This window comes from Cupressus sempervirens, chromosome 7, assembly GCF_028749045.1.
Source record: "Cupressus sempervirens isolate cs-2001-9-10 chromosome 7, ASM2874904v1, whole genome shotgun sequence".
Taxonomy (NCBI): Eukaryota; Viridiplantae; Streptophyta; class Pinopsida; order Cupressales; family Cupressaceae; genus Cupressus; species Cupressus sempervirens.
In genome coordinates this window covers 621,464,807-621,480,300 of record NC_143124.1, presented here as the reverse complement: position 1 = coordinate 621,480,300, position 15,494 = coordinate 621,464,807, and the positions used below count along the sequence as shown (strand labels likewise).

The following is a 15,494-nucleotide window of genomic DNA, read 5'->3' as shown; positions in this document are numbered from 1 at the left end:
TTCTACATTGCAAATTCTAAAGGCTCCAAGGGAAAGAGTCTTGAGGATACCAACATTTTGGGAAGGGTGGTGGTGGGATGAAGAGTGGAGGTGCAAGTCAGTGTGGGTGGCTTTACGGTACACCCAACGACTGAAGGTACCATTAGACTTCTTCATGATAAGAACATCAAGGAAGGGTAACTTGTCAGATCCAAGCTCCTTGGTGAAGGAAATGGTGGGGGCAAGCTTATTGATGTGCTCGTGAAACTCCTCAAGTTTTCCCAGCCCATGTGGCCAACAAACATTGGTGTCATCAACATAACGCTTCCACCATTTGGGTTTGAGGGGAAAGGTGTGGAGAGCCATCTCTTCAAAATACTCCATATAGAGGTTTGCTATGACTGGGGAAAGGGGAGAACCCATTGCCACCCCCTCCACTTGCTCATAGATGACATTTTGGAATGAGAAGAAAGTGGATCTCAAGTAGAACTCAACCAAACTAGTGATCTCATCCCCAACCTTACGCCTCACAATTCGTACGGAGTCATGAATAGGAACCTTGGTAAAGAGTGAGACAACATCAAAGTTGACCAAGATATCACATGGCTCCCACTTGGCGTCCTTTATAAATTGGACAAAATGGCAAGAATCTTTGATGAAAGAGTTGGAGTGCCCCAATAAGGGAGAGATAATCTTGGCAAGATGAAATGCTAACACATAAGTAGGGGATCCTATGGTGTCAACAATAGAACGCAAGGGGATGTCCTCCTTATGAATTTTTGGAGCCCCATATATGCGAGGGATCACTTCCTTGGAAGGCACCAATTTTCTCTTAATCATGTCATCAAAGGAGTTAGACACACATACTTTGACTTTATTCAAGATCCTAGAGCATGGATTACAAGGGAGGATCTTGTAGCTACTAGGATCTGAGAGTAAGTCAAGCATCTTAGAGATATAGTCTTGCCTGTTTAGGATGACCGTGGTGTTACCCTTGTTTGCCTTGGTAATAACAATATCATTATTATTGACAAAATCATGGAAAGCACGTGATTCTACACCCGAGTTGTTGCATTTGGGTGGTTTGGCATGTCGAAGAGTGACAACACAATCTTGCCTAACTTCTTCTGCAATACTAGACGGGACGGATCAGAGAGCATTCTCAATCTCAAGAAGAAAATGAAAGTGAGGAATGGAGTGGGGGGAATTAGAAAAATTAAGACCACACTTCAACAAGTTAAAAGAAAGGGGGTTGATGGTGGCATAGGAAAGGTTCACCACCAACCTATTTTCCCAATTAGCTACTGAGTGAAGAGAAGAGGAAGCTGACGAATGACTTGCGTGATACAACTACTTGTTCTGAGATTGGTTAGAAGGAGGTTTAATTTGACAAGGAGGTAAGGATCTCGCCAAGTGGAGCCTACAAGAAGGATGGGGTCTATCAAAAAGAGACGAGGGGTATAATGTTGAATTCAAGGAAGATATCAAAGGAGATATAGGATGACCACCCTGGTTAACTGTAGCCTCCATACGAGACAATTGTACAAGTTGCTCAATGTTATATCTGGTGACAAGACCTGATTCAACCAAGTGGGGGGTTTGATGAGAGATAAGTTGTTGGGCATCATCATCTAAACATTTAATGACAGTATTCTCACACACGCAAAGAGAACAAGAGGGACAACTATGCGTACCTATGCGATTTGGTAAGGAGCCGTTGCGAGAAGGTGAACGTTGGGGATCAACAATTGGTGCATCGGATCAAACCTCATGCGCAACAGAAGTGAAGCAGAGCCATCTTTGTGTCAGTTTTCAGATGACATAAATGCCCTTGGGAGGACATAGCCGTAGGTGAACCTCCATGTAAGAGCGAAAGTCCTTCATGCAGTGAATCATGCTGCTTGGTGAGGGTGAGTCCTATTGGTTTACTTCTCCTGTTTCCTCTGCCTTAGATGACAGCGAAGGATGCAGACACCCGGGTGAGGACTGATTGTTCTAAACTGTTGCATCATTGGAGTTAGACACCTCAATGTATTTCCCCGCTTGCTAATGTGTCTCTCCTTGAGGCGTCTAACTCCAATGGTGCAGCAGTTTACAACAATGTCTAGCTAGTGAGTTGTCTGCCGATATTAAAAAAATCAAACCCCTTTTCTATATTGATTGACATTGAAGCCACTGAGTGTTTTATATCTCCAAAAATATTAAGTAGATTTCCAAAAAGGAGTAGCTTTATGGCAAAACCTTGGACTGTTGAATATGCAAACCAATCAAAGAATTGGGTAGATCAAGGTCTGTTTGAGGCTCAGGTAGACTTTCCAAACCTGTCCTTGAGGTTAATCTGTATGCAACACTTTTGGGGTCCTGACATTATCATGGGGATAAATTGGCTTAGCGAACATAAGATGAAAGTGGATTGATTGTCAAAGAAAGTAGAATGCCTAGATGACTTGAAGTAAAACCACTTCAAATATCAGCCATGCAACTTAAGAGATGTAGAAGAAAAGGGTGTGAAATCTATGCAGTAAGAATAAAAGATCTAAGGGAAACCTATAAAAAAGTATATCAAGATGATTACTTTCTTGAGTAAGGTGAGATTAGGGAAAGAATGAAAGAATCCTTTGTGGAAAAGTACCCCTATCTTAGGAACTATCAGGATGTGTTTCCAGAAGAACTACTTGGCTTATTCCTTTCTAGAATATTTGATTTTACCATAGATTTGGTACCAGGAGCAAAGCCCATATTTGGAGCTCCATATAGAATGATTACTATAAAACTTATGGAGTTGCAAGTGTAGCTGCAGGAATTATTGGATAAAAAGTTCATCCGTCCTAGCGTTTCTCCTTGGGAAACCCCAGTGTTATTTCTTTAGAAAAAGGATGAGACAATGAGGCTATGTATAGACTATAGGTTGCTTAACAAGGTCACCATAAAAAATAGATACCCACTCCCTCGGATTGGTAACTTATTTGATCAAGATGAGAGGAGCTGCAACGTTTTCTAAAATTGATCTTAGATCAGTTTCCCACCAATTTGAGATTAAGGAGGAAGACATTTATAAAACTGCTTTTAGAACCCATTATGGACATTATAAGTTCATAGTTCTACCTTTCGGGTGGACTAATGCCCCTGCATCCTTTATGAATCTTATGAATAGTGTATTCCAAGATTGTTTGGACAAGTTCGTGTTGGTATTCATTGATGGTATCCTTATCTATTCTCAAAATGAGGAGCACTAAAACACTTAAGAGATAGTTCTACAGAGATTGCACGAGTACAAGTTGTATGGGAAATTATCAAAGTGCTCTTTTTATTAAAAAAATCTAGTATCTAGGGCATATAATATCAGCAAAGGGAATTGTAGTAGATCCACCAAAGGTCAAAGCAGTCAAGGAATGATCAGTACCTAGGAATGTGTCAGAGGTCAAAAGCTTCCTGGGGTTAACGGGTTCTACAGGAAATTTGTTAGGGACTTCTCTCAGATAGCATATCCCATAACTACCTTGCAGCGGAAGGGTAAGAAGTTTGTCTCGTTGGAGAAATGTCAAGCAACGTTTGAATATTTGAAGGAGAAACTAACTACTGCACCAATACTCAGAGTACCTGTCCTTGAGGGTCACTTTGTGGTTATCACTGATGCATCAAGAGAAGGATTGGGAGGCATCTTGATGTAAGAGGACCAAGTCATTCCATATGAGTTTAGGAATTAGCAACCATCGTCCATTGCATACATCATTTTGAATTAGCAACCATCGTCCATGCTCTACAGATGTGGAGACACTACTTGATTGGGAAACCCTTTGAACTCAGATCAAATCATTACAGATTCAAGTACATATTTACTCAACCCAATCTTAATGCTTGTCGAAGAAGGTCGTTGGAATTCTTAGCAGACTATGATTTTGATATCAGCTTTATCAAGGGGAAAGAAAACCGAGTAGTTGATGCCTTGAGTAGGTGAAGACATATCTCTACTATAATAACAATAAATGCCTGGCTTAGGGAGCAGGTGCTTTAGAATCTACTAGGAGATGATTTCTACAATCAAGTGCGCCAAGCCCTCTGAAGGGACCCTCATGACATAAGATACGAAGGTTATCAACTGGAAGCATATGGACTCTTAAGGTATAGTGGAAGGATGTACATACCTAAGGAGTAACAACAATGCTAGCTGATATGAAACCACTATACTTTTAGAAGGACATGAAGCAAGAAACAACTAGGTTTGTAGTAGGTTGCCTGGAATGCCAGAAGGTCAAGGATGAGCACCGGTACCTAGCTAGGTTGTTACACCCAAATGAAGTTCCAAAATGGAAATGGAAAATAATCAAAATAGATTTTATCCAAGGATTACCTATGACTAGTAATAGGCATAACATTATTCTTGTGGTAGTAGATCAATTAACTAAGGCAGCCTATTTCATTCCAAGAAATCTAATTGATGGAGCACTAGAAATCGCCCACAAGTTCGTAAGAAAGATTTTTTGACTTTATGGAGTTCCTAAAAAGATTATGGTAGACAAAGATGCCAGAATGACATCTAGGTTTTGGCAACCCTCTTGTGGTAGTAGATCAATTAACTAAGGCAGCCTATTTCATTCCAAGAAATCTAATTGATGGAGCACCAGAAATCGCCCACAAGTTCATAAGAATTTTTTTTTGACTTCATGGAGTTCCTAAAAAGATTATAGCAGACAAAGATGCCAGAATGACATCTAGGTTTTGGCAACCCTTGTTTTCAGCTTTGGGGACAAAAATGAATGTCAGTTCAGCCTATCATCCAGAGACTCATGACCAGACAAAAAGGTTGAACCAGGTTCAGGAGGACCTTCTAAGAGTATATTGTATTGATCAACAATACTATTGGGAGATATATCCTCCTTTGGCCGAATTCTACCATCTATAAGGCAATAGTTGATTCCCCATTACAACAACTCATACCAGCCCCCTATCAAGATGACACCATTTGAGGCCCTATATGGACGCAAGTGTAGGACACCTATAAGTTGGAATAGGATTGAGGATCGAATCATTGTTGGTCTTGAGATGCTTTTAGAATTGGAAGAATAGGTAATTCAAATCCGTCAGCAATTAAAAGAGGGAAATAAAAGACAAAAGAGTTATATAGATGCTAAGAGGACTCCCAATGAATTTAAAGTGGGATAAAATGTTCTCCTAAAAGTAAAACCCTAGAAAACTACTATCAAGTTTGGCAAGAACGCCAAGTTGACCCCAAGATGTGTGGGACCTTTTGAAGTTTTGGAAGTCGTAAATCCTATCACCTACAGAATTGCCCTACCTCTAGCCCTTGCTTGAATGCATAATGTTTTTCATGCATCTTATCTTAAAAAGTATGTCACCAATAATGGGCATGTTATTGACTAGAATTTCTTGTAGGTACAAGACATGGGGGGGTGGGAATAGAACCACTCAAAATACTCGAAGTGCGTAAGCTCTGCTTACGAAATTGAGAAGTCACCTAGTGCAAGGTCTAGCAGGATCAATATGCTGAAGAGAATGCTACTTGGGAAGATTATGATGAGATCTTCCAGAAATATCTCCACCTATTTCCAAGAACATGAACTATAGTTTGATATTGTTAGTTTGAAATTTTGAGACATTGTCACATGATGCTAGTTAAGATTGTATGACAACTATTTCTTCCATTATGGATGTTTCTTGTGTGTTTAATTGCAATATTCATCAAGGATGGTGAAACACAGAGGGGGTATGTTACATCCCCCATTTTGTTGAATTTGGAAATTTCATTTAACTGTTGATATTTCAAGTGGTTAGTTAAATCAGTTGCTCATTTTTGAAGTTCATATGAATGAAAGCAATTGTTATTCATCATGTTTCATGTGAAGAAGAAGATGTTGGTTAAATTACCTGCCATAACAACTAATTTGGCGATTAGTTATGATTACAAATTTCAGTTGAATGTTATGGAGGTATGCTTTCACCATACTAATTCTTCTTGCAGGAAGCGTGACGATGAGGAAAGCATTGGCAGAAAGGGAATTGGATATGAGAGCACCATCTTGCCACCAAAGCTAACAGGTATGAAACTAAACCACCATGGTCAGGGAATGTAGGCTAGGACAACTAGACATAGATCAAGTGTCCACCATGAGCTAACTAGGTCGTTAAATCAAATAAAGATGCATGATATATACACAGACACATATATTCACTCGAACTAGTAAACAAAGTAAAAATTAAATAATTGCTACCTTGATTTGAGAATTTGGATGATCTAGAGTTCTTCATGTATCAACAGACATGATTTACTATAATGCTAATCATAGTGTTTACGTACATTTGTTCATGTTACCTACATGTATATGTATGTACAATTATATTCAGAATACACATGTATACATATGTGTATGCATGTATACAAATATTTAAATTAGAACATATACAAGTAATACATGTATTTGAAATATAATGTGTATGTACGTATATATGTAGATGACACATACAAACATATGTAAATAATATAAGTGCCATTATAGTAAATCATGGGGAATATTACCTACAAAAGAAAACTTTGGTAATATTATATTATTTCTATCTTGTGACAAATTAAATAAATGCTTTAGCCCATCGACCACATTCTTTTTACTCATTATTTTGGCCTTGCATTTTAATTCAAGATTGTAACTCTTGTTCACTACCTTGGATTTTCTTTCCACACACATAACTCATCTTGTTCAGGCTCAGATTCCCAAGTTATTGAGCCTCAATCTATAAGATATCTGATCGCAACCATTTAGAGGTTGCTTCTGAAAGAGCACTCTTACATTTACTTCACATCCATCTTGCAAATATTGTCTTGCTAGTACGATATCATCCTTAGTGGCAATGACTGAAATCATCAAGAGTGTAGGGGGCATCTTGTCGATATTGCATTTCAAGCGACCTCTACCGTAGAAGCTCATAGTTGGAGCATTTGCATCATATTTACAGTGTCTCATATTCATCTGGTTGCATCTTAGATTTCTCATAATGCTCTTTATTTGATATTATGTTTTTCTTGTTTGAAAAATTGGTCCTCGAGCTTGCAAATACTATTGAATTTCACATGTACATTTTTCATGAAAGATCCACCATAGAATGATATGAAATCGCACTACCAATTCTGTCATAAAAATCAAACAACCTTGTGAGTGCCAAAGTCTACCGTAATATATCATGGCCATGTTTTAATAAATATTTATTTGATAATTAGCTGGGAAGGCTGCAAGTACAAAGACATTAAAGCACTAGTGTGTATCTAAGATTGAAGGGCTTACCTCTTGGTAGTGTATCATCTAACATTTAATTCATGATTGAACCATGGAATTACCTTGTAATCATATTTAATAACTCTCCCTTAAGGAGTGGGAAGACTTGTTTTGTGTAATAGAAATTTATGAAAATCATGATTGTGTAATGGGTACATCAATGATCATTAAGGACAGTCGGGTAAGGCTGAGATGAAAGATGTAAGTCATGGACTGTTGGACTATGTGGAAATGTCTTGCAAAATTGAGAATCATATCAGTAATAATATAAGATGAAAAATAAAGCTAAGTCTAGAAAACTATAACCTACTTGGCTCATGGTGGCTCATTGAGGAATTTTTGGTTTGTCAAGTCGAGTGGTGGGTGATTGGGCACATAGTGTCCATGTAAATCCTTGGCCAGGGTAGGACTAGTGCCAATTGATATTGCTGTGACCACTAGAGGTAAAAATAGCCACCGGTCAAATGGATAGGCTATTAGAAGTGATTGCAGGGTCTAGCCGGTTTGGTGCTTGACACTCGAACACCAGGATGCTCAAGTGGCAGGATGAGATGGCATTCCTGTGCCTTCTCCTGCGTAAGGTATTCTTAGATGAGATTGAGTCAGGATACACTAGGTTTGTGGTTGCGTGGTTAAGCGTCTGTTAATGCTTCTCCTCTCCACCAATGCCAAGGCTTGCACAAGATAGATCAAGATTATATTGTTAGCCTAATGCGGTTAACGTGTATCTTATTTCCTTTCTATGTGCATCCAAATTCATTTAGACATGTAATTATTTATGTTGTTGTTGCATTATTTCCTTTCCACATGTGAAATGATATTTAAATGTATCAATTAGTTAATGATCTTTCTATTTCATGTATGCATTAGTTTGATAATGATCTCTCTTTACCATTTCTTATTTATGATATTTCATGAGAATTAGTTAATCTATTATAATAGCTAACTCCTTACTCATGAAAATGTAAATTTGCTTATTTTTGGTCGTATAACTAGGAGTTAAATAAATGTTAGGAATTTGGGTCATCACATGTAGTAACCGAGCCTTTTCTATATAGTTGGAAATTGTAGTCACTCAATGACTTGACCTTAGTTTATGCATTTGCTATTGCCAATGTGCAGTGATCAATCAAAATATTTTCATACCATTTTAATTGCTTTGCTAGTTACGTTGAATAATGCTAATCAATTGAGATTCATTGGTGTTTGTAGCTTGGATAGTAAGAAGCACATGATATGTATACTTTGCAACGTCCTATTAGGTCGTCGTTTATGAATTTCTCTATGTTATTAATTCTTAGCCGATAATAGATGGTGTGCATAAATTTCTTTGTTTTTCTAAATGGTTCAATCGGACTTTGTAAAATTATATGCAAGCAAAGTGTAACTAATAATGGTCTGTCATACTAATCATGTAAGAAGTCGTCGGCTACAATCTATTTCTTTTTCTTTTTCTACATTCCTCTCTAAAGTTCATGTATTGTAATGAGGAAGATACTGTGTATAGGCCACATGCTTCCTAATACAATGGCATTGATCTCATGTGTCACTGAGATTTGGAAGCATACCCATTGCTGAAGGGTGTCTAATTACTTAGAAATCATATCTCTTTCTTGACCACATTCAAAGAACTCTTGAGAGGCAAAAGATATTTCTTTATATCATTTAAACCACATAATGTAAGCTGGAAAATTACAACAGGGATCATTAAGGATGGCCAAGAATGACAAAGATGAGTGGTTTAGTCCATGCAAATTAGACAAGATGAACAATTTGTAGAAAATAGAAAGATGTATCAGAATTAAGATGAAATTACAATCTGAAATTAGTAATCCAGCCAACTCATGGTGGTAAATTGGGTATTGTTTATGTTTGTCAAGTTGAGCGGTGGGTGATTGGGCACATAGTGTCCTTTGGAAATCCTTGGTCAGGGTAGGTTTAGTGGCGAATAATGCTACTATGATTACTAGAGGTCAGGATAGCTCATAGTAGGATGGATAGTCTATTAGGAGGGTTTCATAGTCTAGCCGACTATGTAGTTGACAACTCTAACACCAAAATGCTCAGGTGGCAAGACAAGATGGTGTATATGTGCCTTATCCCATGTAGGGTAGGGTCATTCTTAGTTGAGGATGAGTGGGGATTACACTAGGTCTGTGGTTGGGAGGTTAAGCCTTTGTCAATGCTTCTCCTCTCCTCTGAATGCCAAGCCTTGGACATAACACATCGGATTCTACTTCATGTCAATGATCAATCAATGACATGGTGTGATTTGAACCTTGCTAGTATTTCATTGTTCTCTTTCATTCACATCTTATTTCAGTTTCAGCTTTTTATCTTATGTAGTTACTTTTTTGATTATATAAAATGGTAGTTCAAATATTATAGTTAGATATCATTTCACCTTCATGTCTGATATATTTGATTAATCCTATGTTCCCCCGAGTTTCCGGGACGGGGACGGCAGCGGACAGCAGGACGGGTTTCCGGGACGGCATTTTTTTTTGCCAATTTTGGGGACGGCAGGGGACAGCAAATGGGGATGACAAAAGTGACATTTTTTTTTGTTTTTTTAATTTTTTGTGTGTTAAAAAATTGGGGACGGATGCAAGTCCCCAATGAAGTTTCTGGGACGGGGACGTCCCCGTCCTCGAAACGCTGGTTTTTTTGGGGGGAACGCGTCCTCGGGGAACATAGGATTAATCTAATTTGATTGTTTCTTGTAAAGATAGTTAACTCTCAGTTGGTAGTTAAGGCTTATCACTTGAATGTAGTTAATTGGTTATTTTCATTTATTTTTCTCAAGTGAATGGATAACTAGCAAACTTTTATTCGATTAATTAAAGAGTATTTAAGAGAGTTTTAGTTGTTACAAAAAGGCACAGGGTCTTGTGACAAAAGCTAGACATGATGGGAAGTGGGTTGTTATTAGGAACCTTAGAGTTGTTATTCGGGATTCTCCACGATAATGGGGTAGAGTAGAGCCTCATAGTGGCTCCTTGCTTGTCCAATGCTAGAATGATAATGACTCTTTACGGTCCTTGCCATGTCTTTTTTAGGATACTCTTGGTTCCATCGACGTTCTTCTTGTTACAGAGACTCATGAGAGCCGTACCCATCCTCTCCTAAGTTTTTTCAATAATCACTATTTGTTTACTTTTAGGGATGAGGTCAGGTGGTTCGGTTGGTTTAGCCATTTGGTGGGGTTGTTTGTTTGGTCAGAGATTGCATTTTCAGCATGACTTCTGTAGCTCACTCAGACAACTTAGTTAGATTCATGTTGATCTGTATTGGTTGGACAATGGCACACTATAGGGACACGTTCATCGTGATTTGCTATTTGCCGCTGACTTCCTCATACTAAGTTTACAACCCAGAGAGTGTTGACCCTTTTGAGGACCTTCATGAGCACATCACTAGGTCTTTTTGCCGTGGGTGACATCATCATTCTTTGGGATTTTAGTGCATGGACTATGGACCATCAGACTTCCCTTCATGATCGTTCATGGGTCGTATTTGGTTTGTACAATGGAGTTAGATCCAGACACTTTGGGCTTGCAATGATTCTTAGCGGATAGATAGGGTCCCCCTTACCTGATATGTTTGCTATCTTCTATAGTTATGCAAGTCTTTAGACTTGGTGATCCTTAATGAGCTTCCCTGCTTCTTTGGGTTTGGTTATTTCACCTATTGGCCTCACTGCAGTGGCATGAGTGTTGTCGACCATGCCCTCTCTCGTTCTTCCTGCATCCCCTCCATTAGCCACTTCACTATCTCTTGCCTCCCCCTGGCCAACCACGCCCTCCTTAGCCTTGTCTCTAGGGTCTCCTCTCACCCCTCCCCCTCCTTCTCACCCCCTTCCCCCTCGAGGTGACCCTTGTGACCACCCTCTTCACTCGTGTCACCTGCACCTCCTTTTGCTTTACCAAGAGTGATCGCGATCTCTTCATCCACCACCTTAGAATCCTCCAAGACTCTTTCACTGACTCTGAGGATGTTGCCTCTATGTTTGGGTCAATTGCTTTCACAATGTGGGAGTCTGCCCTTCTCTTCATTCCCCACCGCACCTCCCTCCTCTCCTGTAGCCCCAAGCATAGGAGTAGCTATCTTATGAATCAATGGTTTGATGAGGACTGCAAGTCCTTTGGCTGCCGATTTTCTCGACTTTCTCGACTTTTTCCCCCAAATTCACCTGGTTGAGGCTTGACTATCGCCACCTTCTTTGCCATAAGAAATAGAGTTTCTTCATGATGCAATGTAGATCTCTCTGTGCCTCTCTTTTGTATTCTTTGAAGCTCTTTTGGCGTACCCTTTTTCCTCAACATCCTCCTCCACCCTCCCCCCTAGATCACAATGCTCTAGTATCCCACACCTCTACTCTCTGCGAGATCCCTAACTGGCCCCACTTCACCTCACTCCTTGCCTAGTGGTCACCTCTTCACCTTCTCCAACCTTAGTGGGGCTATTAGATACATAAATAGTAGCAGGACTACAGATGAGGAAGGGTTCCAAGTGGAGCTCTTCAAGCTTGGTTTCACAGTTTTGGGCTCCTTTCTCATAGTGCTCTTTAGCAAATTTATTTTTTATTGGCTTTTTTGACTTCTGGTCGTGGCATATCATCCATTCGATACATAAGACTAGGTCTATTTTGGACCCCAACAACTACATGACTATCATGATTGGCATACTTTTGCCAAACTCTATGCCACTGTGTTGAATACTATTGTAACTAGGGAGCTTGATTGTCGACACTGTTGGGCTTGGGGGCAAGATGGTTTCCATACGGATCTCCAAACCATGAACCATATTTTGACTCTGTGAACTATAATCGAGGAGGCTTGACATCGCTCGACGAAAGTCTACTACTACTTTGTTGACTTTCCCAAAGCTTTCAATTTCATTCCTCGGACAACTCTCTTCTAGAGATTTAGGGAGATTGGGATCTCAGAGACTCACTTGACTACTTTATGAGAGTGTGGTTGGCATGTTTAGGACTCAATAGGGATTCTTAGATCTTATTCAAAGCATCATCGGAGTGAAGCAAGGTTGTCCTCTCTCCCCACTTTCTTTGGTATTTACATAGATGGGCTTGAGACTTTCCTCCAGGACTTCCTAGGGACGACTGCTACTTACACCAGGTTTTGATATCCATTTTTCTATTTGCCGAGGAAGTTGTTCTTTTGGCTTCTTCTCGAGAGGGGCTCCGGTAGATTCTTGATGGTTTGGCCTCCTTTTATTATGCGAGATAGTTAGTTGTGAACTTGGATAAGACTCGAGTGATAGTCTTCAACCTTTGATCTCCACTTCTATTTTTTAGGGCCGTGAGATTGAGATCACCATCTCCTATACTTACTTGGGGATTAAGTTCTCTCGACCTTGTTTCAGCTTGAGACTTGCCATGTAGCCCCTGGTCAACAAGGGGCTTGGCTTCCTAACTATGCTTGAGAGATAATGCTTCAAATATCACTTCAAGGACACCATGACCAAGGTGTCTCTCTTGGACTCTTTGGTTAGATTGACTGTCCTCTATGGTTCTATCATTTGGGAGCCCTCTCTTTTGAAGTCTAAATGGACTTCAATTAAGAGAGTCCCGACCCTTTCGCTTCAGCATATCATTAGATGGTATTAGTCCACCACCCACAGTATCATCTTGGCTATGTTCGGTGCTCATCTCTTCAGGCTAGGTACCATCTTTGATATGGTTTGGCTTATTCATTGGCTTCAAGGCTTTGCTGACTCCTTTGAGGGTCACCACACATATTCTTACCTGGCCTATTGCTCCTCTGATGTGTTCACAAGGGCTGATCTTGTTGGTAGGTCCCAATGTTGGTTATCCCAGGCCTCTACTTTTCTTGGTTTGATTGGGATCTCGATTGACCAACTTCCCCCCTTTTAGTTCTCCTTGAATGCCCAACCCACTTCCTTCCCTCTTGACAGAAGCTAAATGTGTGTGTCAAGGCTGACATCTATAGACAATACATTATCACGACTTGGAGTAACCCTCCGAGGGAACTTTGACCAAGGATGGCCTTTTATGTTGGGCATTACATGGATATTCAGGACGAGATCATTGTTCGTCCTTGGTACCTCACTCGCCACTGGACTCATGCCCTCCACATCTGTTTGGGGTCTTACAGGGCAGCTCGTACTGGCTACATATTCAGACAGACTATTAGATAGACAAAGAGGATAGGATTTGCCTCGTCTTCTCTCTTGGGGAGGTGGAGTTTGAGATGCATTTTGTTTGTCGTTGCCTCATTTACTATGAGATTAGGGGAGATTCTACTACTTGTTCAGAGGGTGTGGGAGCCTTTCCTCTTTCTTCAAATACACCGATCAATAGTGTCTTGGACTTTACTAGCAAGAGGCCTTGCGGCTCCGCAATCACACTCTTGAGTCTCGGTACTCACCGAGATAGGCTTCATACGAGCCCATCGCATCCTCCACTCCTAGGTCCCCTACCTGGGGGACAAAGAGGTCGCTCGACCTTTCCTTTGCTTCGTTGAGCCACGCTAGACTTGTGAGACTTCATAGAGGGTATACTCGACAACACCACTGTACCTCTAGCGGTACCTCGAGATGGCCTAGGCCCATTACGCACCTTCCCCTCAAGCTGCATCCTTTGATTTTGGACTGCTCACCTGTGAGAAGTACTTAGGTTTTTCTTGCTCTATCTCTTTTCCTTTTGCTATCTTGTTTTGTTCTTTTCATAGACATCGTTTGGTGCTTTTGTTGTTGGTTGTGACCTTGTTGTATTCTCTTCAGTCCCTTAGATTTGTTTGTGGTCCCTTGTTGGACATTAATAAACTTATCTTATCTACCTTCTTGTTGAATGGTATCTACTCACAAATTTTAATCTTCTTGATTGTGATTAAATACTTTTAAGTTGTAATATTTACAAGATTCATTTATCAAGGCCTTTCTTAAACAATTTTAGGTTTGATTGCTGCTGGATAGCATATTGTTCTATGAACTTCTTCAATGCCCTTTTTAAAGAAAAAAGCAGGTTTCTAATATTCTTCTTCATGCAAATTTTTCCAGCAACCAAGCGCACAACATCAAATATCAACCTTTTCATTAGTAGCTTGGGACTCTTTATTCTCAAACTTCGTCCATTTTATATTTTCGCCACATATGTCTCTTCTTGTTGTTCTCCCTTCAATGGCTTGTCCATTCATCATGTCCTATAGCGAGGGGAATATGGTCTTACATATTGTCATTTAGATCTCTCAAAGATCTTAGTTACTTAGCGATTTGCAATACATCAACTTATGTTTCCTTTGTAGTTCATGCATCACTCTTGTTAAAATCTTCCATCTTTAAGGTCAATTATTTTTACTAAGTTTTGGTCAATCATTTAGGACAAGCTTTTAGCATGCTACATGCAAAGACAAGAAAGACAATATTACAGTCAATATGGATGCAAGCACATTTTGATCATTAAAGCTACATGAATGTAGATGATTTAGCATCACTGGGTTTTTTGTTGATAGTGATTTAAGATATGTTTGGATGTTGTCTCATTTAGCATAGACCACTTAATATGACTCTAATCATTTTGTGCTCTGGAAGTTATTTATTTTTTTGAAGTAGAAAACAAAGTCCATTATCTGTTTTTGTGGACTGTTTATCTTGTTAGTTGTAAGAGAGATCAAGATAGAAAAGAGAGACCTAATTCATGCTATGTGCATTTCTCCCAGACCAATGAAATGATAGTATCAATAACGGGAGCAACTGGGTTTATTGGGAAAAGATTAGTTCAAAAGCTTTTTTCAGGTGAATAATTCTATCATATTGCTTTCTACATCATTTTGGCTAGTTTTAAACATGTTAAAAAGAATGAACTCTTTGAAAGTTGATATGTATTTTTGATTCTAATTCTAGTAACTCACTGAACCATCTAGACTGTGTAAGTTTTTTTATCAACTTGGTAATCGTAACATAAAGCTGCGGGCATAGAGATCAGTAGAGTTGATATAAAATATTTGGCTGTCTTTTAGAGCTTCCCGCTCATCATCTACAGCCATTCTTATGACTTTTCTTAAGTGAGAAGATTCCCTTTTTGCATAATCAACAATGCTTATATTTTACACATTATTCCTTCACACAAGTATATCAGTTATTGCATTTAGTATTTATTATTCACATTAATGGCATGATATGCCTTGTGAACATTATATCTATTAAGGTTTAGTACGAAAGCAATGGATAGATTCTGGTTGTCCAAAA

General features: G+C 39.3%; 1 protein-coding gene across 1 annotated transcript in view; it reads left to right on the top strand.

Annotated features, from left to right (window-relative positions):
- SULA (NAD(P)-binding Rossmann-fold superfamily protein) overlaps positions 1-15,494 on the top strand; it is a 222,543-nt gene that overhangs the window by 19,524 nt on the left and 187,525 nt on the right. The window contains exon 2 of the mRNA XM_089792284.1: positions 14,966-15,041. Coding sequence (XP_089648410.1) covers positions 14,966-15,041 — 76 coding nt within the window. The remainder of the gene's footprint in view (positions 1-14,965; positions 15,042-15,494) is intronic.